The 27,525-nt window shown below is 35.1% G+C and overlaps 1 protein-coding gene across 4 annotated transcripts in view; it reads left to right on the top strand.

Annotated features, from left to right (window-relative positions):
* LOC104877767 (histidine-containing phosphotransfer protein 1) overlaps nucleotides 1-25,372 on the top strand; it is a 34,143-nt gene extending 8,771 nt beyond the window's left edge. Inside the window, exons 6-8 of one of the 4 annotated variants that reach the window (XM_019216893.2) lie at nucleotides 22,329-22,401; nucleotides 24,661-24,739; nucleotides 25,039-25,372. In XM_019216893.2, coding sequence (XP_019072438.2) covers nucleotides 22,329-22,401; nucleotides 24,661-24,699 — 112 coding nt within the window. In that variant the 3' untranslated portion in view covers nucleotides 24,700-24,739; nucleotides 25,039-25,372. Of the gene's footprint in view, nucleotides 1-716; nucleotides 790-3,203; nucleotides 3,811-22,328; nucleotides 22,402-24,660 lie in introns of those variants that run through there. The other 3 variants (XM_059735467.1, XM_059735465.1, XM_059735466.1) reach the window with 3 other exon arrangements.
* Nucleotides 25,373-27,525: the final 2,153 nt, after the last annotated feature.

The raw sequence follows: 27,525 nt of genomic DNA, 5'->3' as shown, positions 1-27,525 counted from the left end.
TGGGTTACACATGCAACATTATTTGAACTGGCTAAAGTAATAGTAGAGAGGATGGAGTAGCAGTTCGCAATGTTTGGATGGGATTGCTAAGTTGAGTAGTGAGTGCATCACAAGAACTAGAGTCAGAAATTGCTTGGACAGATGAAGCAAAAGCTTTTAGTGGTTGCTTAGTACCATCAGTAACTTGATGCACATAACTAGTTTACCATATTTTACCTAATAGTAAGGTTCAGTATGGTCAGTTTCACCAGAATGATCACACTTCCTAACACCATGTCAATCATTCTGGCCATCTCCACAAAAACCATGGCCACTATGACTACCACAAAAGCCACCATGAGAACCACGAGTACTTCCACTGCTAGAGATGATGGTTATGATCAGATTCATGGATAAGGCTTATTTTGTTCTTCATGTCAGATATTTTGATATTTTCTATATCCTGTTTCTTTATGATCTGATATTTTTTTCTATTGGATAATTTTTCTTGTTCAAACAGTAAAACATAAAATACTTCCTTTACTGATTCTAAACAGTCATAGCATATCTCAGCTGCCCCGTAGCTTCAAAGTATCTGCCTTCCTATGCAGATACCATTTTTCCCTAACTGGATGCCTCTTACATATCACTATAGGGTTCTCTCTCTTTTCTTTTTCTTCTTTCTTTCTCCCCCTTTTCTGCACCTTCTAATTTTAGAATCATTTTCTTTCCTTCAGCTGTGTGGGAGCGTTGAACATGTTGTATAATGAATATTCTCGTCTTCTCCCTAAATTCATGGAAGTCCTCCAGGTAACCAGATTATGCATATTGCATCATGAATATTGGAAATTGTGATAAAATTCATACCTATTGAAACTTATTGTTTGATAATTGCATCTGAAAACTCAGCATCAAAGATACAAAGACAAATACAATATATTTGTGTTTAAAGAATGCACAAATTGACCTTTTATGTTCTAATTCTGTGTGGGAGATTATCCTATATTATGTTTGAACTCGGAGCTATGGATTTGCTTGTGTGATTGCAATACTTGGGCTAACCATGTAATTTTGAAGAAACTAGAACCACCAGCTAGACATGGGGATGAGATTGCAATTCTTTGTGACAAATGGAACCAAAAATATATGATGGCAAGGAACTGATAGTTAATAGCATCTTTGTCCTTTAATGATTTTATCGATGCCTTCCAGGTGGTCTGGATGGATCTCAGCAGTATAGCTTCTTTGCATTCCCACCAGTTTGAGCAGCTATGCACTTTGCTCAATCCTTTAACATGATTAGTGCAAGAAGATTTCAGGCTTGCAGCCATTCATGCTGGCATGTATTGCAAGCCAGAATGAGGTCCAAAAGGATGGCATTTTTTAAAATTTAAAATAAAGAAAGATTAAATAGATTGTTTTTCTATGGGTTATATTTTGTTGACTAACTTCATCCCTGAATCTCAACAGCTTATGTTTGTTAGCAAAAGTTACACACACTCACCCACATACACATGCACATTAACATCAGGTAAATGCAACATTAAACACTATGCAAAGCCTAGAACCCTGGGATGAAATCTTGCATAAAAAGGTATAAAGAGACAGTTGCATTTTCTAGACAATATAATTTCTTCTATCTATATGGAAAATAAAATAAAAAAAATGAAAATGAAAAAAAAAAGAAAAAGAAAAACCTCTTGATGATTGCATTGGACTCTGTGTTTGTCAGATAATCCAAGGAGTGACATAATATTAGTTGACTCATATTATTTTTATTAAAGAGACATATAATAACTTTGTGGGTTATATACAGTTTAGTGTTTTAAATAACCAATAAAATTTGTCTATGGAAAATCTAATTTCCATTGCCCTTTGACTTTATGTAATATCCTAGATATCACAAACAGGAGTCCATATAGGTAGTTTTCTAGTCCTCTCTACCAAATTTTCATGGGAAAGGGCATATATGCACCCACAACTAATTGCTAACATTTGGTATTGCCAGCTAGCTGGAGCAGGAGAATCTCATGGGACTTGATCCTATAACCTGCCATTATTGGGAGTAGTGGTGATACTATGGAATAACAAGACCTATAATGTCAAAAATATCAGCCTGTTATACATTACTGTCCATATCCTAATAGTTTAAGCTTTTAGGTGTGTTGGTTGTTCAATCCTAACAATTGCTCCTACCATTCACTCCTTCATTGTTTCTTCTCATGTGGGTATGGAGTATCGCGTAAGGGAGGATGTTACCCTGGTATAAACTTGTTTTATTTTCCTTATGTTACAGTTTCTGGATTTGGAGATTGCAAAAATCGTTTTAGTCTAATTCTTGTGAAAGTGAAGGAATGTGGCTAAAAGTGTCTTATTCTTCTGAAGGTCCTAATGCCTCACTTACTACTGCTAGCTTTTTGGTAATCTTGATAAAAACATCGAGTTGCGGTGAAAAGGAAGCAATTAAATAAATTACATAGGTCCAAATGACTTCCAATGTGGACTGCAATTACATAGGGGTCCTATGATTGCAGAAATTTTAAAACCTTGTGGGAATGCTTTTGGAATCAAGTGTTGAAAACTGTTGGAGTATGGAAAATATTTTTCTAAAAAATTGATGTTACCAATAAGCACATTGAAAATAATTAGGGCAAGATCTCAAGTCTTGCAATCCAACTGAAGATATTGCAATTTATTTCATCTTCTTTTCTGTAGATCCAGGAAAAAAGGGACATTTTTATTGTTCGAAACAAATGTGTAGGCAGAATTTTTGTGCATATACTTGGTTGAGTGACATCTTCAATTGATATGTTAGTATAGTCTGCTGCTTTATGATCTTTCAATATTTTCAAGACCTTCATTTTCTTACTTTTTCATTTATGGGGTGGATTTGATCCAATGACTCCATTATTGGCATCATGTGCCAGCAGAATCTTTTGAGAATGAGTTCCAAGGATGTTTATAGTGCCTCATTTCCTGTGGCTGCTTCATTGTTACAAGTACTGTACCAAGCAGTGGCACCTAGATATGATACAAAGTAGTTGTAGTCCCTTGAGAATTCCTTTGATACAGATCTTTATGGCTCAAAACTAACTGTGATAATTCAGTATCATTTTTAAAGTTCAAATTTCATTTAAGACTAGAGCAGTAGCAATTTCTCGGCAGTGACAAAATGGAAGTGATAACTGTCCTAACTTATTTCTTATTTATGTTTTGATTTACAGCTGGAGGTGCAAATATTGTCTCTTAGACGGCAGATCTAGCATTTTGCATGTTCATTGAAGCCTCAACCGAGTCTCTAAGGTGCTGGATTTTACACTAATGAGGCCCACAATTCTCGTCCCAATTCTGAAGAATATGACTTCTAACTGGCCGAATTGTCCAATGAATAGCAGACCTTCTGTTCAGAATATAATTCATACTAACATCAACCGCTGCCAAGCCTTCTCTTATATGATCCTTTCTTCTTCTTTTGATCCTTTTCATATTACTCCTGATGCCATTGATACTAGCCACTACAATATTTCAATGAAATCCTGGATCTTTCCCTGGACATTTGATGTGTTCAGGCTCCTGAACCCAAGTGCCCCAGATATAAGTACAGTTTTATTGGCTTTTGAAGAAGATCACCCATCAGGTACATATGCATTCCTTTTAAGAACAGTGGATTCAATGGTTCATACTCATATGCCTTACAGCTTTGTGCAGCCCATTGAATTTGTTGTTTTTCTACCATTTTGTACATCAATCCCTGGAGAGAACTAGATCATATGCCAGCTTATATGTTTCTTCTGAAAGTGAAATCGAAAAATTATACTGTTTCAAGTTTCAGACAAGTAGACTATTTTTTAAAATTAGGTTCTGAAGGCATTTTTATCAGATTCAAATGAGAGTATTTTGTTATTGACATTGTAAACTTAAAGTAAATGAAGATATAAATGACAAAATAATAAATGAGGACCTCTAGCTTACCACATAAATTGCGCACCTTCCCCTTTAACATCTGTTATCCCTGTTGGAAAATTTTTAAATAATAATAAATATTGAAATTAACTTTTTTAAGAAAATAATATATGCATCATAAAATCTATATTCAATAATGGCTTGTACAACTTGAAAATACTTTTTATGTTAAAATAATAAATTATATAAAAAATAATAATTATTTTTTTTTGAAATTATTTGTAATTATTTACAAAATTTATATATATTTTTATTTAATTAATTTTTATACTTTTCATAATAATTTAAATGAAATTTGAAAATTATAGATAGAGGTTATATCATATAATCACAAGCTATTTAAAAAATATTATTTATTATTTGAAAATTAAAAAAATTTTAATGATAATTTTAAAAACTTATTATAAAATTTCTTAATTTAAAATTTTGTTTTTTTTTTTAATTAAAAAGGAAAATGGGAGTTTAAATTGGATCGGGCTCAACCCGACTGTGCCCCATTAAAAATGGGCCAAGATTTGAGGCTGGCCCATTACTTCCACTAGACTTCTCACTTCTCTGTTTTCCCGCTATCTCGCTTCTGATCAGACAATCAACCGTCTAATGAAATTACCAAACAACCCTTCCACCATTAGAAGCTTTTAATAACTGAGAGTTAAAAAGAGAGGAAAGAAAATCTAAAAAGACTCGTTATTTTACTGTCTATTGTTTGGTGTGCGAGAAAATCCAAGAAAACTAAAAAAGAAGATTGTCGATACAAGTGAAGTGCTCAACTGAAGTAAGCTAAATAGGGGTGGTGTCAGTTGATGGCGGGATTTTCTTTACTGAGATTTTCTTGAAGAATTTGAAGAAAAATATGAAGAATTTGAAGACAAACTATGGAGGAACACCTCAATTCATTCTGTGATCTCACCCTTTACAATGAATGAAAGCATAAATAAATAGCCTACAGATATGAGACAATTTCGGAATGGAATTTCCCTTACATGGAAAGTGAATAAACTCTTACATGGGAAGTGAATAAACTACTCTTACATGGAAAGTGAATAAACTACCTTGCTAGAATTACTCCTAAATCAATTATAATAAAGGTTGTACATTACACTAATTAGGGAAGTAAACAGAGGATGTTGGCTTGATTTCCAACACTCCCCCTCAAGCCGCGTTGTAGATGTTGATCATTCCAAGTTTTTCTGTCAGATCTTCGAAGTTAACTCGAGCAAGAGCTTTTGTGAGAATGTCAGCCGTTTGACAGTTTGTCGGAGTGTAGCTGACTTTGAAAACTCCTTCTTCAATCTTTTCCTTGATAAAGTGTTGATCTATCTCCACGTGCTTAGTTCGATCATGATGAACCGGATTCTTAGCGATACTGATGGCAGCTTGATTGTCGTAGTATAACACCATGGGATGCTTCAATGGAACCCGTAATTCTTCTAACAGCCTGTTCAACCAGATTCCCTCGCAGATACCTTGTGCCATAGCATGAAATTCTGCCTCAGCACTGCTACGGGCTACCACTGACTGTTTCTTGCTTCGCCATGTAACCAAGTTCCCCCAGACAAATGAACAATAGCCTGAAGTTGATCTCCGATCAGTCATTGAACCTGCCCAATCGGCATCTGAAAAAATCTCAATCTCTTTCTTTGTTGTTCTTTGAAAGAAGAGACCCTTTCCCGGTGTCATCTTGAGGTATCTCAATATTCTGATCACAGCAGTCATGTGTTTTTCGGTTGGATTATTCATGAATTGACTTACCACACTAACGGAGAAGCCGATGTCTGGCCTTGTATGAGAAAGATAGATGAGTTTCCCCACAAGACGTTGATATCTTCCTTTATCAACTGGCGCACTTCCATCACTTTCTTCCAGTTTGACAGTTGTATCCATAGGTGTTTCTGCCGGCTTGCATCCTAGCATTCCTGTTTCATTCAATAAGTCCAGAACGTATTTGCGTTGTGAGACTACTATACCTTTCTTTGACCTAGCAATCTCCATTCCGAGAAAGTACTTGAGGTTTCCAAGATCCTTGATCTCAAATTCCTTTGTCAGTAATTTTTTAAGTAAGTCAATTTTCTCTTCATGATCACCTGTCAAAATTATGTCGTCCACATATACAATGATAATTGCCAGTTTCCCTTCTGGGAAGTGTTTCACAAATAATGTGTGATCAGATTGACATTGAACGAATCCGTACCCTTTCACTACCTTAGTGAACAGTTCAAACCAGGCCCTGGGAGATTGTTTGAGACTATACAAGGATTTTCGGAGTCTGCAAACCTTGTTGAAATTTGATGTCGTCTCAAGTCCAGCAGGAATGTCCATGTAATTAAACTTCTTCCTCTAAGTCACCATTGAGGAAGACATTCTTCACATCAAGTTGGTGAAGCGACCAATCGAGATTAGCTGCCAAGGATAAAAGTACACGAACAGTATTGAGCTTGGCAACTGGAGCAAAAGTTTCTTGATAGTCAATGCCATAGGATTGGGTGAATCCTTTGGCGACCAACCGAGCCTTATACCTGTCCACATTACCATCTGCCTTGTACTTTACTGTGAAAATCCACTTACACCCAACTGGTTTCTTACCTCTTGGGAGGTCAGTAATTTCTCACGTACCATTCTTTTCCAGCGCCCGAACTTCCTCATTGACTGCCGCCTTCCACTTAGGATACTTGAAAGCTTCCTGAATATTCTGAGGAACTTGTATCTCTGTGATGCTAGAAGTGAATGCACGAAACGTAGGTGATAGCTTATCATAAGAAATAAAATTTCCAATGGGATGCTGAGTGCATGATCTAACTCCTTTCCTCCAAGCTATGGGCATATTAAGAATATCATTTTCTAACTCGGAATCAACAGTACCATCAGGAGCGTTGTTACCTGGAAGTTTGCTTGGATTAGGACCCGGTTCTGCCTCATGGGTTTGTTGAGAAAGTGCTCTTTCTTTCCTCCGTTTCCTCTTGGATGTGCTCCTTATCCCACAAGGCAACAATGGACTCAGGTTGATTAAATGACTCTGGAGGAATGTGATTTTCAGTGGTGATGGGTGACTCACTAAATGACTCAAGATCCCAAAATTGATATTCCTGAGTTGAATTCTCCCCCTGAATATCGTTTTTGGGATAGTAAGGCTGGGTTTCAAAAAATGTGACATCCATTGAATTGTAGAATTTTCTTGTGACCGGAGAGTAACACTTATACCCTTTTTGATTTGAAGAATACCCAAGAAAGATGCACTTAAGTGACCTAGGATCAAGTTTACTTCTATGTTGTTGATTGATATGAACAAAGACAGAGCACCCGAAAATTTTGGGTGGGACGGTGGAGATGAGACGAGTAGTCGGAAAGGATTTTAGGAGTGTTTGACAAGGTGTTTGGAATTTTAGTACCCTAAACGACATCCTATTGATGAGGTAGGCTGCCGTAAGGACAGCTTGCCCCCAGAATAATTTTGGAACATTCATGGAGAACATTAGTGATCTAGCCACCTCTAACAAATGCCTATTTTTCCTTTCAGTGATTCCGTTTTGTTGTGGGGTATCAACACATGAACTTAAGTGAACTATCCCTTCTTGTGCTAGAAATTCTCCTAGAATGGAGTCAAAATAATCCCTAGCATTATCAGACTTTAAAATTTGTATTTTTGACTGGAATTGGGTCTGAATCATATTTTTAAAATTTTTGAAAATTTGACTCGTTTCAGATTTTTCTTTTATGAGGAATACCCAAGTTAATCTAGTGTGATCATCTATGAATGAGACAAACCACCTAGTACCAGTTACATTTTTTATTCTTGACGGACCCCAGATATCGCTATGAATCATTGAGAATGGACTAGACTCTTTATAGGGTTGAATGGGAAAATGAGACTGAACTTGCTTTGATAATTGACAGATTTCACACTCAAAGGATTTTGGATTTTTATTAAATAATGAAGGAAATAAATGCTTGAGATACATAACATTTGGATGACCTAAGCGATAGTGCCACAACCTAATTGCACTATCGTTATTTTGACATGAAACCGAAAAAGAATTACTACCAACTGTCATTTGAGGTTGTTTTTGTGGATCGTGGCGCTCCTTAAGGATGTAGAGTCCAGAGCATTCCTCAGCATTGCCAATCGTCTCCCCCGAATCCAAATCCTGAAATTCACAGTGAGTGGAGGAAAAATTAGTAATACACCTCTTTTCCTTAGTGAGTTTACTAATTGACAATAGATTACAGTCCAAGTTAGGAACAAGGAGAACAGAGTTGAGAGTAAGATCCCTTGATAGCACAACTGAACCTGTTCCGGCAACCTTTGATAGTGAACCATCTACTATTCGGACTGTTAAATTATTTGGACATGAGCTATATGTATCAAAAATTGTCGCATCTCCCGTCATATGATCAGATGCTCCTGAGTCCACTATCCAAGGTTTTTTACGTTTCTTACCAGCAGTGAAGGCACTCAAAAAATTACCTTTGTGAGCCAAGGTTCCGGAACCAATGACCTGGTTGGAAGATGAGCCAGTTTGTGACTGTACTGACAAAAGAGGAGACAGTAGTTTTTGAAGCATCTCCATTTGCTCCTTATTAAAAGGGCTAGCTTCAGGTTGTGGCGATTGTTCATCGGTAACCACATGATTGCCTCGTCCTTCTTTCTCAAGTGGTTGACGTGGCTTCCAATCTACTGGCTTTCCATGAATCTTCCAGCAAGTTTCTCTTGAGTGTCCCGACTTTCTGCAATGATCACACCAAGGTCTACCTCCTTTAATTTTTTGACGGTTGTCAAAAAGAGTGAATTGAGTCTTAAGAGCCGAGCTTTCTGCCATATTCAGTTGTTGATGGGATCCCATCATGAGATTTTTCCGACTTTCTTCGCGACGGACTTCAGAGAATGCCTCTCTGAGGCTAGGTAGGGGTTTTACTCCCATGATTCTTCCTCTGATTTCATCAAGATTTTTGTTCAAACCTAACAAAAATTTAAACACACGTTTCCCTTCAACAATCTTTTTATACAAAAAACCAGCTGTAACACAATTCCAGTTATGAACCTCAAACGTATCAAGTTGACGCCATAGACGAGTAAGAGTATTGAAATATTCAGTTACCATAAGGTTTCCTTGACGCAAATCGTGGAGGATGCCTTCAATCTGGATGATTTCAGATGTGTTTTCCTTGTCTGAGAAAGTTTCTTTTGCAATGTCCTAGATTTCTTTGGCAGTATCAAATGATAGAAAATTTTCACCAATGTCAGCGGTCATAGAGTTGACTAGCCAGGACATGACCATATTATTTTCTGCTATCCACTTTTTGTAGGTTGATGCTGTGGTTTCTGGTGCCGTCGAAGCTCCGGTGATGTAGTCATCTTTCTCCTTTCCCCGTATAAACATTAATATGGACTGAGACCATTGCAAATAATTTTGCCCATTCAGTTTATGGGTTGTGATTGGAAGATAAGAGGTTTCCATCTGATGAGAGGATGAAGACGATGAGATGATGATATCAGAAGTAGAGGATGATGAGTTGGTAGCCATTCCAAAGGCTGGACCGTATTTAGGCATAAATTAGAAGAATAGAATTGAGTAAAAAAAAACTGACTAAAGATGAAGATGATGAGACAGGATTAAACCTGCTCTGATACCATGAAGAATTTGAAGAAAAATATGAAGAATTTGAAGACAAACTATGGAGGAACACCTCAATTCATTCTGTGATCTCACCCTTTACAATGAATGAAAGCATAAATAAATAGCCTACAGATATGAGACAATTCCGGAATGGAATTTCCCTTACATGGAAAGTGAATAAACTCTTACATGGGAAGTGAATAAACTACTCTTACATGGAAAGTAAATAAACTACCTTGCTAGAAGTACTCCTAAATCAATTATAATAAAGGCTGTACATTACACTAATTAGGGAAGTAAACAGAGGATGTTGGCTTGATTTCCAACATTTCTCAGCAACCAAACAGAGTGTTAACAGGAAGTGTTATTCCATGATTTTCTCTATTGCAGATAAAACTGAATTGAACATGGAAATAACGAGACGTCAGGCTCGGGTCAATCAGCTTGTGAGGGAGATGCTTGATTGGGCGAGTGATTCCAAGTCTATTTTTTCATCCTTCTTGGAAGTTTTGGTTATTTTCATCAGATTTAGGTTTGAATTTTGTTTCTTGGATGTTGTTGAAATAATGAAAATAGATAAAATTTTACGTAATTTTGGGCAGTTTCTCTGTTGCGTAAGTGATTTATTGCCCACTTTTAAAGGTTTTGTTTGGATATTGGACAAAGCAATGGGAAAGGAAAGGAATATGTTGAAAATAGCTTGAGAAAAGAATCAATTTTTGAGTCATTTTCATCCTTTTTTTTTTATTCCTTCCTTTCCTTCCACTCCTTCCCATAATCCAAACGAAGGCTTAATGTATTTGTTAATTATTCCAGATTGAGTTTGTTACTTACAGAAATTAGGAGATTGATCATCTTTCATCGCTTGAATTTTGAAGCGTTGTAATATATCATTGAAGAATGAATGAGGTTTTCTTCAATTACGTTCTTGATTATTTATTTCTGGTTTTTGATATTATTCCCTGCAGAGATTTTTGAATGACCAATTCCAACCAGTTCAAGCTACACGAGCGGCTGGTGATCTTCAGTTAGTTACTGCACTGAAATTGAGACGGACCTCATAGTGATTGCCAACTATCTGTATTTCCCAATCTGATGTCTTTTTATACGTAAGTTTTTAAGTAGTTGTTTCATGATTTAGGTATTAAATTTCTGAGTTTAATTTGTACAGGACAAAACATAACGTTGACTATGCAAGAGTGGCTGTTCGTGCTGGCCAGCTAGGATTATGTAGTTGTAGATAATTTGGCCATCTCTTTGCCAATGCATTAGAGGGCCTGATAAATTTTTTATATGGTCATTAAAAGCAAGATCTTCACTTGAAGTTTGAGTGCTAGACTTATACATGCCTTACATGTAGTGTACTAAAAGAAGGATTGTAAGTGATACTTTTAAGTTTTAACAATCCTAAGATTTTTGAATTTTTATTTTATTTTATTTTTTATTCGTTTTTATTTCTTTTTTGCATTTTCTTCTCTTCATCTTTCTTTTACATTGATTGGATTAGATATGGCAATTGTTTTGCAGCTTTTTATTTTCTTTTTTAGTCTATGGCATGTGTGTTATGAGAGTTTCTGTCATTATGATTGCATATGTGAGGAATCATGCCTGGCAATCGTATAAAGCTGATAAGAGTTTGGATTACATTCCATTACGGAAATCTTTTGATACATATTTATCTCTTGGGGCCTTGATTGAGCAGTTGTGGAGAAAAACTGATGTAGCATTGTGTGCCTGAAAGACCAAACCAATAAAATCATTTTACTGGCCTAAATATTTGCAGTTATACCCATTTACCAGTAATATCAAGATGTCGCAATTAAAAAAGAAACTACACTGGCCCACAAGATAATCTTTTCCTTTTTTTAATCTTTGAATCACCATCTCATCCCTCTTCAGTCGCTTGAAAGGTTCTTTTATAAGAAATGGCTTTAAAAATAAATAGGTCTTGACAAATAAATGGAAAACCTTCTTAGTGAACAATTTTGTTGAAAGGACTTATCAGTTTTCGGTGACCTACCTTTTATTAATTATTACAAGAACATATTAATTTTTCTTGATATAGAGAGTGGATTCCCTCTTGAGAATGTGTTCCCAGAGTTCTAGTGTGGATTTCCAAAATGTCAAGATTTTGGTACAATATGACCTCACTCTTTACTAAACCAAAGAAGCCAAGATTGATGCATTGGATTGCCTGTTCTCACATGATTAAGAATGGCACCATTAGTTGACACTGTCAATGTGTTATTATGATGATCCATTTCTATGATTTCACCTACATCTACACAGAATTTGAAGATTCAAATAAATCATGCTATCACATAGTTCTCTTGGTATATTTATTGCACCATAATACCATTGTTGTCTAATAATATAGGTTTCTTGCGTAGCACTCAACTTTCTTAATTGTAAGTTTCTTTCCTTTAAAAGAGAGATTGTGGACAATATTATTCAAAGTTCAAATGCTTTTCTACATCATTAGCAGTGACATGTGTTTTTTGCTTTAATCTCATATTAGCTTTGAAATCTTGGAGCTCTATTCTTTGTAGTTTGAAATAAAAGTTCACATGCTTGTTATGTTTGTTGGTGCAGTATTGGAGCCCAATCCATACTACATGCTTGTTGTCTCTTTGTGCAGGCCTGTGCATTTGGATCTAAGGAACGGTAAGAAAGGCATTGCCACATGCATTAGTTTTCTGCTACTAATGGTTGTAACTTGTAGATGTTCCAGTAATCTTTTATTCCCTTTGTGCATCACAGCAATCGAGATCAATTTTTAATATTACTAACTTCTAGTGTTTGTTTCTTGCATAAATTATTTGCTCTTGACATCTTATGTTCACAGGTGATGGTTATTTGCTTTCATGCATAACATGTGTTTCAACTGAATTAGTGATGGGTTAACATTTTCTCCATAAAAAAGCCAATTTTTACTGCTATGTTATTCAAAATGGTGGAAAAAGGTTGTGGAATGAGAGCTTTTCTCCCCCATCTACATGCACCGAAAAAAAAATGACATATTTGAAGAATACTTATCTTGATATAATCCAGAACTTTATTAGAAGAAGTAATTTGGGTTATGAGTGAACCTTAGAGTGGTTTGTGTTGGGAAAATGGATATCTTCATTCTCATCCTTGGACCGTTAGGGCGCATACTAAATCTCCCTAGGACTCTTTAGATTTATGCACAATTGAAGCAATAGCCATTAAAAACTTTATAGATCTGGATATATGTGCTTTACCTCAAATCTGGATGTTCCCAGATTGATTCCTATCTGTAAAGATGTGCTGACATGGAGATGCTAAGTCTCTATTTTCTCAATTAAGTCTATTTGTTCCTCTTTATCATGTGGTAAAATGGAGATGTTCCCTTATAATATAATTTGGAATTGTTGGATACCATCAATGGTTGACTTTTTCGCATGGGAAGCTACGTAGGGTAGGATAATGACATTGGATTAGCTTAAAAGGAGAGCATGGAGGATACACCGAATAGATCTATCAATGAAAAGGAGAAAAAAAAAAGTAGTTGATCATATTCCACTTCATTGCTCGAAAGTGACTACTTTGTGGTAGTTCATGTTTATTTTTATTTTTGGAATGAAGCGGGTGATGCACTCCTTAATAAGAAATAACATTTTCAGCTAGCATGGACCTTTTTTCAGAAATACGACGAAAAAGCTTAAAGAGTTGCTTCTAGTTAAGAAATAGGAGATTCTGGAGCTTTGAAAGACTTTTCAATTCTTAGTATATTAAACTTTACTTGAGTGGTTTTACAGAATATGTAGAACTTATGATAACAGATAAGAACAAGGGAGGGAGCCTATCACAACTAATAGATAAGGATGAGAATGGGGCTTCTTAGAGAGAGAAAGAGTCCTAAGAGAGAGCTCTGATAGAGTCTCAGTCCTGAGGGAGTCTATAACTAATTCTAATAAGCTAGGTCACTTTCCACATATGGATAACTCTTCAACATGCTCCCTCAAGACTGTGGGGATTGAACAACTACAAGCTTGCATTTGAGAAAGTGGAATTGAGATATGGATAACGGCTTTGTCAAGATATCAACAATTGATCTTCTGTTGGCACATATTTCATCTCCAATTGTTTGGCAATAACCTTTTCTCTCATCAAATGAAAATTAGTCTCAATGTCTTTTGTTCTTGAGTGGAAGACTAGGTTAGAAGCAAGTTGTTTAGCTCCTATATTGTCACACCAGAGTGTATGGCAACCATTTATCTCAATTCCCAATTCAGAGAATAGAGATTGTAACCAAACAAATTCTGTTGCAGCTTGAGTAAGGGCACGATATTCTGATTCAGTGCGTGAGTGAGGTATTACCTTTTGTTTTTTGGAGTTCCATACAACTAAGTTTCCACCAAGATAAATACAATAACCTATTGTGGATTTTCTATCATCCAAGGAACTAGCCCAATCTACATCAACATGCCCTTCTAGTGTCATTTCTGTTGTTGGTGAGAAGAGAAGCCCATAGTCAAAGTGTCATTTAAGTATCTTAGTATACGTTTGCAAGCTTTCCAATGATTAACTGTTGGTGCCTGCAAATATTGACTCAATTTGTTTACAGAAAATGATATGTTTGGCCTGGTTAGAGTTAGGAATTGCAAAGCTCCAATGATGGTCCGATACAGAGTTGGTTGTTCAAATAAATCACTATCAGCAAGGTCAATTTTTGTTCCTTGGCACATAGGCGTTGGGTTGCTTTTAGCATTCAACATGCTATCCTTGGACAGTAGATCAGTCATATATTTCTTCTCAGTTAGATAGATTCTAGACTTTGTTCGATGAGCTTGAAAACCTAGGAAATAGCTCAATGATCCCAAATTCTTCAAGGCAAACTGTGCATTCAACCTTTCAATAATCTTTTTTCATCTTCACTTGATCATTCCCAGTTATTAGGATATCATCAATATATACCAACAATATGACAATTATTTTTCCAGACCCTAACACAAATAAAGAGCTATCTGATTTGGAGTTCACAAAACCAAGACTGATTAATACTACCTTAAACATGCTCGAGGTGCCTGTTTTAATCCATAGAGAGCCTTTGTGAGTTTACAAACAAATTCTGCTTTGAATGGATTGATATAGCCTGCCGATTGGTGCATATACAGTTCCTCTTATAGTTCTCCATTAAGAAAAGCATTATTTACATCAAGTTGTTGTATATCCCAGTTATTTGTTGCTACCAAAGTCAAAACAACCCTGATTGTTGAAGCCGTCACTTTGGACTGAATGTTTCAAAGTAGTTAACTCCTAGTGTTTGCTAAAAGCCCTTGGCAACCGTCAGGCTTTGTATCTTTGAATTGTACCATCTGAGTTTCTCTTAACCCTGAGTACCCACTTATTGTCAACAATGTTCATGCCAGCCTCATATGGTACCAAAACCCAAGTGTCATTTTTCATTAAGGCCTCATATTCCTGATCCATAGCTTGCTTCCAATCCTTGTTTTGCAGAGCTTGGTCAATACTAATTGGTTCTAAGTTCTCAATTAAAACAGATGCTGATTTGGGTTTTGTGTTGGTAAGGTAGAGCTTGGGTTTAGAAATGCCTGATTTGGATCTAGTGGTCATAGAGTAAATTGAGGTTTGACAGGGTTTAGGAATGCTACTAGTATTAGGATGGACGATGTCAGGTTGCTTCTGTATGTGATCTTGATGGTGCTCAATAGGTTTAAAAGAGAGGTCTTCAGACAAATTAATGGAAGGAATTTCAATATTATTGGTGAGGGAAGGACCAGAATTGTTACCTTGATTGTTGTTTTGACCTGAACCAAAAGAGCTTGGTGAGGATGTAGTGGATTCTATGCTTTGAACTGCACTAGAACCTGTCATGCCAACATCAATTGGACTTAGACAATCAAACTTGGGAATCCACTTCTGATAAGGAGAAAAAGAACTTTCAGTAGAAGAATAATCTGGATGTGAGCTGGAACATGGAAAACCAAATAAAAAGGGAAAATCATTTTCATTAAATGAGACACTATGAGCAATGTAAATTCTTCTACAGGGATGTAGACACTTGAAACCTTTGTAATGAGCACTATAACCTAAAAATACACACTTGGAGGATCTAAATCACAGCTTGCTATTATTATATGGTCTTAAGTGAGGATAGCAAGCACAACCGAAAGTTTTTAAAAATTGGTCTGGTTTTTGATGGAATAAGGCTTCAATTAGAGAAAGAGAGGCAAGGGTAGGAGTTGGTAGGTGGTTTATGAGAAAGGTTGCTATGCTAAAGGCTTCCCACCAGAAAGATAAGGGCATAACAGCTTGGGTCGACAAAGTTAAGCCCATTTCAACTATGTGTCTGTGTTTCCTTTCTACCCTACCATTTTGTTGGTGTGTGTATGGGCATTGATGTCTGAATTGTATGCCTATTTGATCAAGAAATGGTTTAATATTGCAGGATTCAACAACCCCCCCCCCCCCCCCCCAATATCAGTTTGTAGTATTTTTATTTCCTATCAAAGTGTCTTTCAACTAGGATTTGGAATTTTTGAAAAATGGTTTTGGCTTCTGATCTCAAATGTAGGGGATAGATCCAAATGTATTTTGTGTAGTCATCTATGAAATGTATGTAATATTTGTATTCTTTCTTTAAGCTGATGGGTGTTGGACCCCATATGTCTGAGTGAATTAGTTCACGAGGATAAGATGATACATTTGTTGAGTTTTGAAAAGAAATTTGGTGAGACTTTCCAAGTTGAAAAGCAGTGCAAAAATCAAGTTCAAAATTATTTGAAGTACCAATTGTATTCATAACATTCTTTAGAATTGGTACACATGGGTGGCCAAGTCTCCTATGCCAAATACTGAATTTCTTTGACTGATTATTTTGGAATGGACTCAAAGATTGACTCATGGTTGGACTTTGTAACTGACTCAAAAGCCAAGGCTGATTATTGGACTTTAAATCTGCAAAACAAGCTGAAGGAAGACTGGTGGAGGAGTTGTTGTGAGGCATGACCATCCTGTACAATCCATTGCTAAGTTTCCCTTGCAGCAATGACATTATTGTCTTTAGTAAACTGTGAGATGCTTAATAGGTTTTTGGTTATTTTCAGGACATGCAAAACATGATTCATGAATAATGGTTTAAAATCAGCATCTGAATTAATTGAAGACCTTCCAATATGAGAAATGTGAAGTAGTTGACCATTACCTACAACCAGCTTCTCATTTGTACTGTCTTTTGAGAAAGTGTATTCAGAATCTCAGATTCGTTGTGATGTGATTAGTGGCTCCACTATTGATATACCAATCTTGATCATTGATGGTTGCTGGTGAAGAAATGAATGTTGTATGTTGGTTGTTCTGTCCATGTTGATTTTGCTATTGAGATCCTTTAAATGAGATGTCAAACCTATGATAGCAACAAATGGCAACACGACCTTGTCTTCCACACAATTGACAGGTTGGTCTATTAGAGTCTCTACAGGCACCTTGACCACAGCTTCTACCACAGTAATTATTGTTTGGAGCTCAACTAAATTGGTTGTTGTTGCCTTGATAGTTGAAGCTAGGTTTGAAATTATGGTTGAAGTTAGCAGTATAAATTGGACTTCTTGCGAAGTTACCTCATCACACTGAGAGGTGAGATTGATAACCACAGGATCATACTCCTAACTCCTCCAAGAATGTACAAAATTAGTTCCTCATCAGAAACTAATTGTCTTGCAGCAGACAAATTCTCGGCAATAGCTTTCATCTTTAGGATATAATCATTTACACTCATGGATCCCTTCTTAATTGACTGACGCTGAAAACAGAGTTGCAATGTGCGTGCTTTTGACTGTGTAGCGAATAATTTTTCAAAGGTAGTTGAGACTTCATGTGAGCTAGTACAACACGAGGACTGCAAATATCCTTTCAATTCATGAGTGCAAACTACAGGCAACACTTGTGAGCGCTAGAAGGTGTAGTTGTTTCTATCTAGTTTCAATGTTAGTGAAGCAAGGTTTTGAAATAGCGAAAGTTGAGATAGAGTAGAGACTTGTTCATTGCTTTGAAAGGAGGTAGCCATTGACCTGAGTGAACTAGCTCTGATACCAAGTTAAGAAATAGGAGATTCTAGAGCTTTGAAAGACTTTGCAATTCTTATTATATTAAACTTTACTTGAGTGGTTTTGCAGAATATATAAAACTTGTGATAACATATAAGAATAAGGGAGAGAGCCTATCATAACTAATAGATAAGGATGAGAATGGGGCTTCTCAAAGAGAGAAAGAGTCCTAAGAAAGGACTCTAATTGAGTCTGAGTCCTAAGGGAGTTTGTAACTTATTCTGATAAGATAGGTCATTTTCCATATGGATAACTCTTCAAAACTTCTTTATGCTTATTTTGGACCATTTAGAGGGAGAGAAATAGGAGAATGTTTGAGAACATTAAAAAAATACACAAAGCAATTAAACAAACCTTTATGTGTAATTTTTTTGTGTGGGTTAAAGTGTATATTGGAGATTACTCCATATCCATGATGGAATTTGCATTGGGAATCATTGGACTGTCAAGGTGCTTGCAAAAACTACCTAGGGGATTGCTAGATCTAACAAGCAGATCAGTTGACCACATTCTTTTGCATTGTGGCAATGCAAGGGTGTTGTGGGAGGTATTGTTCTCTCTTTTCAATGTTTACTAGGTGATGCAGTCCACTATTAGAAAGATTTTGTTAGGTTGGCATGGTTCTTTTGTTGGAAGAAAGTGGAAATTTTTTTTGAGGGCAACACCTTTCTACCTTTTCTAAACAATTTGGAAAGAGAAAAATAGAAGATCTTTTGAGAATGTGGAACTCTCTATCCAAAGGCTGAAATTCTTATTTTTCTGTAACTTGTTAACCTGGACCAAACTATTCATAGGTGAAAGATCAATGTCTAGTTGATTTCATTTATTGGTTAGGGTCAGTTCGATTTGAGAGGAAGTAGGTTTTTTTTTTTTTTGGGCGCTCTTTGGTAGCCGTTATATACATTGTGTGTACTTTGGTGCCTTCTTTTTGGCACTATTCAAAATTATTCTCATTTACCAATAATAAATAAATAATCATATTAAAACTTAGATCTAGAGGTTATACGGTCATACCTGTGATCTGGATGTTCCTAGATTAGATCCAATCTGATCAAGAGGCATTGTAAATCTCAAAAAACTAAAGGTATTCCACTCGATGACTCTCTTTTTGAATCTTGAAATGCCCTTATAGAATTCTCTCTAAAGGGATGGAGGTTGTGGTTCTTCTCTCTCAAAGTTTGAATAGAAAGAGTGTAAAAATTGGAGCCCTAAACCCTTAAGGTGGGTTTTATATAGGCTTCTTATGGGCTTAAGTAACTTGTGTCCATCTTCGGCTTAAGTGACTTGTGCCTATCTTGGGCTTAAGTGACTTGTGCCTATCTTGGGCTTAAGTGACTTGCATACATCTTGAGCTTAGGTCACTTAATTTGGCCCACTTAGGTCTTAATTAATTAACTGGCCTAATTGAGCTTCAATTAATTAATTAGTTTATTCTAGAAAAACCATTTTTAAGCTCTTATGCAATCTTGTGTATTACCAAAACACCCTTATGCACACATATGAATATAGAATCTATAAATCCCTAAAAAAACTATGCCACCATGGATCATGAGCTCAAGTTAGGACCATTGCGACCCATAGAAAAATACTTGCTCCCTCTTAATCCAATTCAAAAATTGGCTTGACATCATATTATAAAGAGTCAATTGCACTCCAATATTATATGACATTACAACGAGATACAAACTTAGGTTTGTGTCCTACTGTCCATTGTATGCGAGCTCCCTATAAACTAGTGTTTTGTATTTAAACAAGGTAAATGTTATCATCCTTTTAAGATTACCTTTATAATTCTTAAGTTTCAGATCCTCTTATTATATGATCAATTGACATATTCTAGCTCACAAAGAATATATGTCAAATTTTAGTAGGGAAATACTATGGCCATAAATTTCCTGATCACATGTCCTTAAGATTACCTCAAAGAACATGTTGTCTCAAACTGATGAGATATCATGGTGTCTTTGTTAAGTATACCTATTGCCGCTAGCCTCTATCAACAATGACCCAATCCATAGGGAATAGATGACGATCTTTGGGTCTTACCTATAAGTCAAAGTCATTGTACACTTCAGCACTAGCTCATTATTTTCTCAAGGTCTAGAGGTCATACAATATAGTAGCTTATGAAATCATAACTACTCAATAATTAATGTCATGACTCCCCATAAGTCCTATCCAATGTGCAACCATACACATTGGTACACTCACCATGAGAACCTCATTCTGATGATCAAGACAAATCATCCTTCCAATTAGGAGGTAGTGCACTACAACCTCAAATTCTTATCTAAGTCCATTAATCAACTATGAACAATTTCTTTGCTTTTAAGGAACCCATGACTTGGATTTTTTATGCAACTCCTAATACACGCAAGTTATGTAGAATACAAGAGATGTCAGGCCTGAATACTCAGAGAGTATAATGCATGGATAGGATAGATAAATTTGGAAAATTGGAATCATATTATAAAATTGGAATTAGGCCTAGTGTAGGTAATTGCCTTTTTATTCATCCTCTTCCATTCCAAGTCAAAATTATCCTTGTGTTTGGGTTCTTCAACCTTAGGAGTGTCTAACAAATCTTTGATGGTAATTTCCTCACCATCATGGACTTCCACATAGCCCAATTTGAATTGTTAAGTTTTACCATGGAGGTTGAGTTCTCTTCTATTTCCATCCCTTTCAAGAATACATATCCCCACAACCAGGCTCTAATACTACTTGTTGGTAAGTTAATGTGAATTATAGAGTATTCACCAGCACAAGTTAAAAGATTCCTCCATAATAATAGCAATCTCTCAACAATAATACAATCTAACAAGAAAGGAGAATAATATTCTAAGAACATCCAACAAAGAAAAAAGGGCACCAAATATAACGTGAAAAAACCCTCCTTAGGGAGGTAAAAAACTACAAAGAAAATTTCTTCCACTTTAATAAAAATGGAAATACAAATAAATCTTCACTAGTTTCACCCTGATAACTAGTGGAAACGTATATCAATGTTAAATGCTTAAGGTGGGAATCCATCACCAAGAAAACAATGAACAAGAAGAGAAATTATACAATAGAAGCTTCCTCAAAAGGTTGATGAAAGAACTTGTACCTTCACCTTTGAGCCCTAGAACAATGTTGAGGAAATAACCTTCTTTTCTTCTTCTCTTTTTCTCTACCACTTTTTACCAACATCCCACAGCCCTAATGCTATTTATATTTGGGCTTAGAGAATTCCTAAAAAACATACCCCAATACATGGGCTTAAGAGACTTTTCATGAGCTAAGTAAACTTAGCCCAACATTAAATAATCTCACATTCAAAATTAGATGCATGACTCAATTTAGGTATAACTAAATGCAACTTTGTCAATGATGGATACCCTAAACAAAAATGTCATTAAATAGGAGAAGGTAGCTCTCAATACCGATGGAGGTTCACTAAGATACAAATAACACAACCCATACTTCTCATGTCTCAAAGAAAAAGAAATGAATTGGGAGATATGATTATGGAACAATTTCAGGCTTTAGTAAATTTACTCATAGAAAGCAAATTAAATGGAAAATTAGGAACATAAACACTAGAGGATAATGATAATAACTTAAGCCTATTTGGGAATGCTTTTGAGAGGATTAGAAGTGCTTCCTAATGCTTGGAAACGCTACTGTACAGAAATTGTGTATGCATCCAAACACTAAATGATTCTCCTTATAAGTGTTTCTAATCAAAGTGCTATTGACAAAAGTATTACAGATTAAAAGTGCTTTTGCCAGTGCTTTTACCAAAATCAGTACAAAACAAGCTCTTAGTAGAGTGTAAGACACTTTTCTGAAGAACAAACTAAGAAAAACCATCAGCTAAAACAATATAATGTTTAACAGTTTTGAAATTAGAAAAGATAGATTAGTTACCAAGTATTTTAGAATTGGCTCCAGAATCAATAAGCCAAGATGAAGCTGATTGGATTACACATGCAACATTATTTGAATTGACTAAAGTAACAATAGAGAGGATGGAGTAGCAGTTCAGAATGTTTGAATGGGATTGCTAAGCTGAGTAGTGAGTGCATCACAAGAACTAGAGTCAGAAATTGTTTGTCCTGATAAAGCAAAAGATTTTAGTGGTTGTATGGTACCATCAGTAACTTGATACATATAACTAGTTTATCATATTTTACCTAATAGCAAGGTTCAGTATAGTTGGTATCACCATGATGAACACACTTCCAAATGCTCTGTCAACCATTCTGGCCATCTCCACAAAAACTATGTCCACTATGATTACTACAAAAGTCACCACAAGAACCACTATGACATCCACTACTAGAGATGATGGTTATAATCAGATTCATGGATCAGGCTTATTATGTTCTTCATGTCAGATATTTTGATATTTTCTGTATCCTGTAGCTCTAGGACCTGATATTTTTTTCTACTGGATGACTTTTCTTGTTCAAACAATAAACAATAAAATGCTTCCTTTATTGGTTCTAAGCAGTCATAGTATATCTCAGCTGTCCTGTAGTCTCAAAGTATCTGCCTTCCCAAGCAGATACCATTTTTCCCTAACTGGATGCCTCTTATATAGCATTCTGACTATAGGGTTCTCCCTCTTTTCTTTTCCCTCTTTCTTTCTTGCCCTTTTCTGTACCTTCTAATTTGATGATCATTTTCTTTCCTCCAGATGTGTCAATCTGTTGTACAGGTTGTATCGTCAATATTCACATCTTCACACCAAATTCATGGAAGTCCTTCAGGTATCCATATCATGCATATTGAACCCTATTGGTTGATAGCTGCATCTGAAAATTCAGCATATACAAAGAGAAATGCAGTATATTTGTGTTTAAAGAATGTGCAAATTGACTTTGTATGTTCCTATTCTGTGTGGCAGATTATCATATGTTAAAGTATGTTTGAACTCAGAGCTATGGATTTGCTTTTGTGATTGTAATACTTGGCCGAACTATGTAACTGTGAACAAACTAGAACCACAAGCTAGACATAGGAATGAGATTGCAATGCTTGTGACAAGTGGAACCAAACAATGGCAAGGAACAGATAGTTGATAATATCCTTGTCCTTAAATGATTTTATCCATGCCTTAAAGGCGGTCTGGTTGGATCTCTGCAGTATAACTTCTTTGCTTTCTCACCAGTATGAGCAGCTATGCACTTTGCCTGATCCTTTAATATGATTAGTGCAAGAAGATTTCAAGCTTGCAGCCATTCACACTGGCATGTATTGCAAGTCAGAATAGGTTCAAATGGATGTCATTCTATTGAATTTAAAATAAAGAAAGAATAAATAGATTGTTTTTCTATGGGTTGTATTTTATTGACTAACTTCATCCCTGAATCTCAACAGCTTGCAATTGTTAGCAAAAGTTACACACTCACCCTCATAAACATGCACATTAACACACAGTAAATGCAACATTAAACACTATGCAAAGCCTACAACCGGAAATCTTGCAGAACAAAGGTACAAAGAGACAACTGCATTTTCTAGACAATATAATTTCTTCTATCTATATGGAAAATAAAATGAAAAATGAAAAAAAAAAAAAAAAAAACTCTTGATGATTGCATTGGACTTTGTGTTCGTCAAATAATACAAGTAGTTACATAATATTAGTTGAATCAGACTAGTGATGATATGATGTGATATCCGAGATATCACAAACAGTAGTCCATACAAGTAGCTTTCTAGTCCTCTCTACGAAATTTTCATGGGAAAGGGCATATATGTACCCACAGCTAATTGCTAACATTTCGTGTCGCCAGCACTGGAGTGGGAGAATCTCATGGGATTTGATCCTATAACCTGCCATTATTGGGAGTAGTGATGATACGATGGGATAACAAGACCTATAGAGTAAAAAATGTTAGCCTGTTATACATTGCAGTCCATATTCTAACAGTTTAAGCTTTTAGGTCTGTTGGTATCTTAATCCTAACACTTTCCCCTACCCATTCACTCCCCTGTCTATTGATCTATCATCAGTAACTGCTAATTTGTTTCTTCATATGTGGGTACGGAGTGTCACGTGAGGGAGGATGTTACCCTAGTATAAACTTGTTTTATTTTCCTATCTTAGGCTACAAGCTTCTGGATTTGGAGACTGCAAAAACCATTTTAGTCTAATTCTTGTGAAAGTGATGGAATGTAGCTAAAAGTGTCTTGTTCTTCTAAAGGTCCTAGCCTCACCTACTACTGCTAGCTTTTTGGTAATCTTGATAACATAGGTCCATCGAGTTGCGGTGAAAAGGAAGCAACTAAATGGATTACATAGGTCCAAATGACTTCCATTGTGGATGACAATTAATTACATAGGGGTGCTATGATTGCAGAAATTTTAAAACCTTGTGGGGATGCTTTTGGAATCAAGTGTTGAAAATTGTTGTAGCATGGAAAATAATTTTCTAAAAAAATTGATGAGACCAACAAGCACGCACATTGAAAGTAATTAGGGCAAGATTTCATGTATTGCAATCCAACTGAAGATATTGCAATTTATTTCATCTTCTTTTCTGTAGATCCAGGAAAAAAGGAACATTTTTATCGTTCAAAACAACCATGTAGGCAGAACTTTCATGCATATACTTCGTTGAGTGACATCTTCAATTGATATGTTAGTCTGGTCTGTTTCTTTATGACCTTCCTTTGATATTTTTCAAGATCTTCATTTTCATACTTTTTCATTTATGGGGTGGATTTGATCTATGACTCCATTACTGGCATCATGTGCCTGCAGAATCTTTTGAGAAATGAGTTCCAATAATGTTTATAGTGCATCATTTCATGTGACATCCTCATTGTTACAAGTACTTATGATACAGAATCTTGTTTGGCTCAAAACAAACTGTGATAACCTATTCAGTATCATTTTTGTGGTCAAGTCCCCAAAGTTATTTCAAATTTCATCAAGACTAGAACAGTAGCAATTTCTAGGCAGTTACAGAATGAAGCGATCGCAGTGCTAACTTATTTCTTATTTATGTTTTGATTTGCAGCTGGAGGTGCAAATATTTCTTCATACACGGCAGAGCTAGTATTTTGCATGTTTGTTGAAGCCTCAACCGAGTCTCTAAGGTGCTGGATTTTACACTAATGAGTCCCACAACTTATTATACTATCCTTTCTCAGAAAGAAACTAGATGGTATTCTCATAGAGAGTTTTGTTAATATTGCTTCAAAACTTCCCCTTCTGTGAACTCTCGTCCCACTTCTGAATAATATGACTTCTAACTGGCTGAAGTATCCAATGAATAGCAGACATGCCGTTCAGTATATAACTCACAGTAACATCAACTGCTGCCAAGCCTTCTCTTATATGATCCTTTCTTCCTCTGTTTTTCCTTTTCTTATTACTCCTGCTGCCATTGATACAGGCCACTACAATGTTTCAATGAAATCCTTGATCTTTCTCTGAACATTTTATGTGTGCGGGCGCTCCTGAACTCAAGCAACCCAAATGCAAGTACAGTTTCACTAGCATTTGAAGAAATTCACTGAGCAGGTACATATGCATTCCTTTTAGAACAGTGGATTCAATGGTTCATACTCACATGCCTTACAGCTTTGTGCAGCCCATTTAATTTGTTGTTAATTTCCCTGGAGAAAACTAGATCAGAAGCAGGCTAAGAGATACTTCTTCTGAAAGTGAAATATAAAAATTACATTGTTTTAAATTTTAGAGATGCAGACTATTTGCATGTTCCTTGACATCATCTCACCCGTAGTAGTTGTAAATTTAATTTCTTGCCACATTCAAGTGATTTGTATTCTATTTAAAGAGACTGGTAATCCTTTGGCATTATGGGCCGTAATGGACCTAGCGGGACCATAACCCAATGAGGCTCTAGGCCTCAGGCCCAATGGGGGAGCTTGAGGATAAGAAAATTTTCAATTTCTACATAAAATACATTAAAAAAAATAAAAATTCATTAATTTATTTTAAAATTTAATATTATCGAAACCATAATACTACTCGAGAGATCATAACTGTCAGTGGTGACAAGGATTCACAATTTTTCCCTTGAAAAAGCTCTGGAAGCACCATGTTGATAAATGAAGGTTTCATTAACCAACTTGGAAATTTTGCACCACAATAGCTTGTCGTTTTCTGTTGTCTCAAATACAAGCCTAAATTATGTAGCCACTTTGTCCAAAAAGAAAAATTAAAGAAAGCTACTTTTACAAAAGGATTAATTGATTACAAGGGATGAAAAAATCTCAAATTTGTAAAATTAGCTTCTCCCATTTTTGAATTTGAAGGGTAACTCATTTTTTATATAAATATCCTTCAATATTTTCATTTCTATGTGTGTTTTAAAAGAAATGGTTATTTTTACAAAAAAAAAAAATGAAGGTATTTTTGTCTAAAATAGGTATTTTTTAGATTGAATAAAAAGTTAAAAATTAGTTTTTCAAAAGTAGATATGATTTATCCTTTTTAATTGGTTATCCCTTTTCAAACTTGTGAGTGTTGTCTTAAAAGACTTTCCTATGAAAATTGTTAAAACTAAGTTTAAATTATTTGCCTTTACCTAAATTCTCAAGTGAAAAAAAAAAATTATGACTTGATGTCATGAGTTTGACTTAAGAAAACCATTTAACAACTAAGAGATTGTTGATTTTTAATTAAGACGATTAAGGTCCGGGAGTTTTCACAATCGAACTTCAAGAATAGAAATTAGAACACACAAGGACTTTTACATTAGGTGATCTTAGGGTTTTCAAAATATTTGGTTAATTGAAATAAACCCAAGTTTTGTAACTCAAGGTTCTATTTGAACCATGATTTCAAGTTTTAGTTTTTCAATCATTTCTACTTTGTGTAGTTTTATCTTATAATAGATAACAATACGGATAATTAAGATAATTAGTGATCGAGGTTTCACACTCCAAATTCTAAAACTATAGTTTAATTATAAAATTAAGGGATTAACTCATAATTTTAGAATTTGAAATATAAATTAAAAGATAATAATATAATATTTGAAATATAAACTAACTATTTATTTTTAAACCCAGGAATTTTAATTCTAATATTTAGATAACAACTACTATTTTTCTTTATAAAATATAAAATTTCAAATAATGACATCATAACATTTTATTTTATAATTTCCAAATTCCAGGTATGTCTTGTATGTTGCCAATTTTTTTTTTAAAAAAAAAAATTGAGATAAAAAATGATGAATTTTGCTATTTTCATGTTGGTGATATTGAAAATAATTTTTAAAATTTTAACTTTTATTAATTTTCCTTAGGCAAACTTTTTTTCAAAAAAATTCAATAAAAATTGTGAATTTATAATTAAAATTGGAAAATCATATTTTGATTTACCTCGAATAGGTTCTAAAAATATTTTTATTGAATTGAAATAAGGGGTATTCTGTTATTTACTTTATGTCAATACAATGTTGCAAAGTAAATAAAACTATACTACCCAACTTGCCCAAACTCCTCTGTTTTTAGCTTCACTCAACTCTAACATCTTAACCCATTTATGCAAAAACCTTTTTCCTCCATTAAAGGACCTTCAATACCTTAAAGAATTCTAGTAAACACACCATAAAGCCACCAAAAAACGAACTAGAACTAAACTTAAGCCACAACAAAACCTTTCATTCCAAATTTGTTTATTTACTTCATTATAACTTTATACAAGTTGTTCCATCATAAACAAAAGTATCATTTATATACAATTATATCACTTTGTTTTTCTATTAATATTACAAAACTTTAAAATTAGAAAACATATATTCTTCACTACACAACATTCACGTCCATTTCCTTCTTAAATCCCTTCAACTCAATTTGAAAAATAAGTTTTAAATGAAAGAATGAGTTATGACTTTGTAGAGAAGGGT

This window comes from Vitis vinifera, chromosome 19, assembly GCF_030704535.1.
Source record: "Vitis vinifera cultivar Pinot Noir 40024 chromosome 19, ASM3070453v1".
Taxonomy (NCBI): domain Eukaryota; kingdom Viridiplantae; phylum Streptophyta; class Magnoliopsida; order Vitales; family Vitaceae; genus Vitis; species Vitis vinifera.
This window is presented reverse-complemented; position numbering and strand designations above follow the sequence as displayed.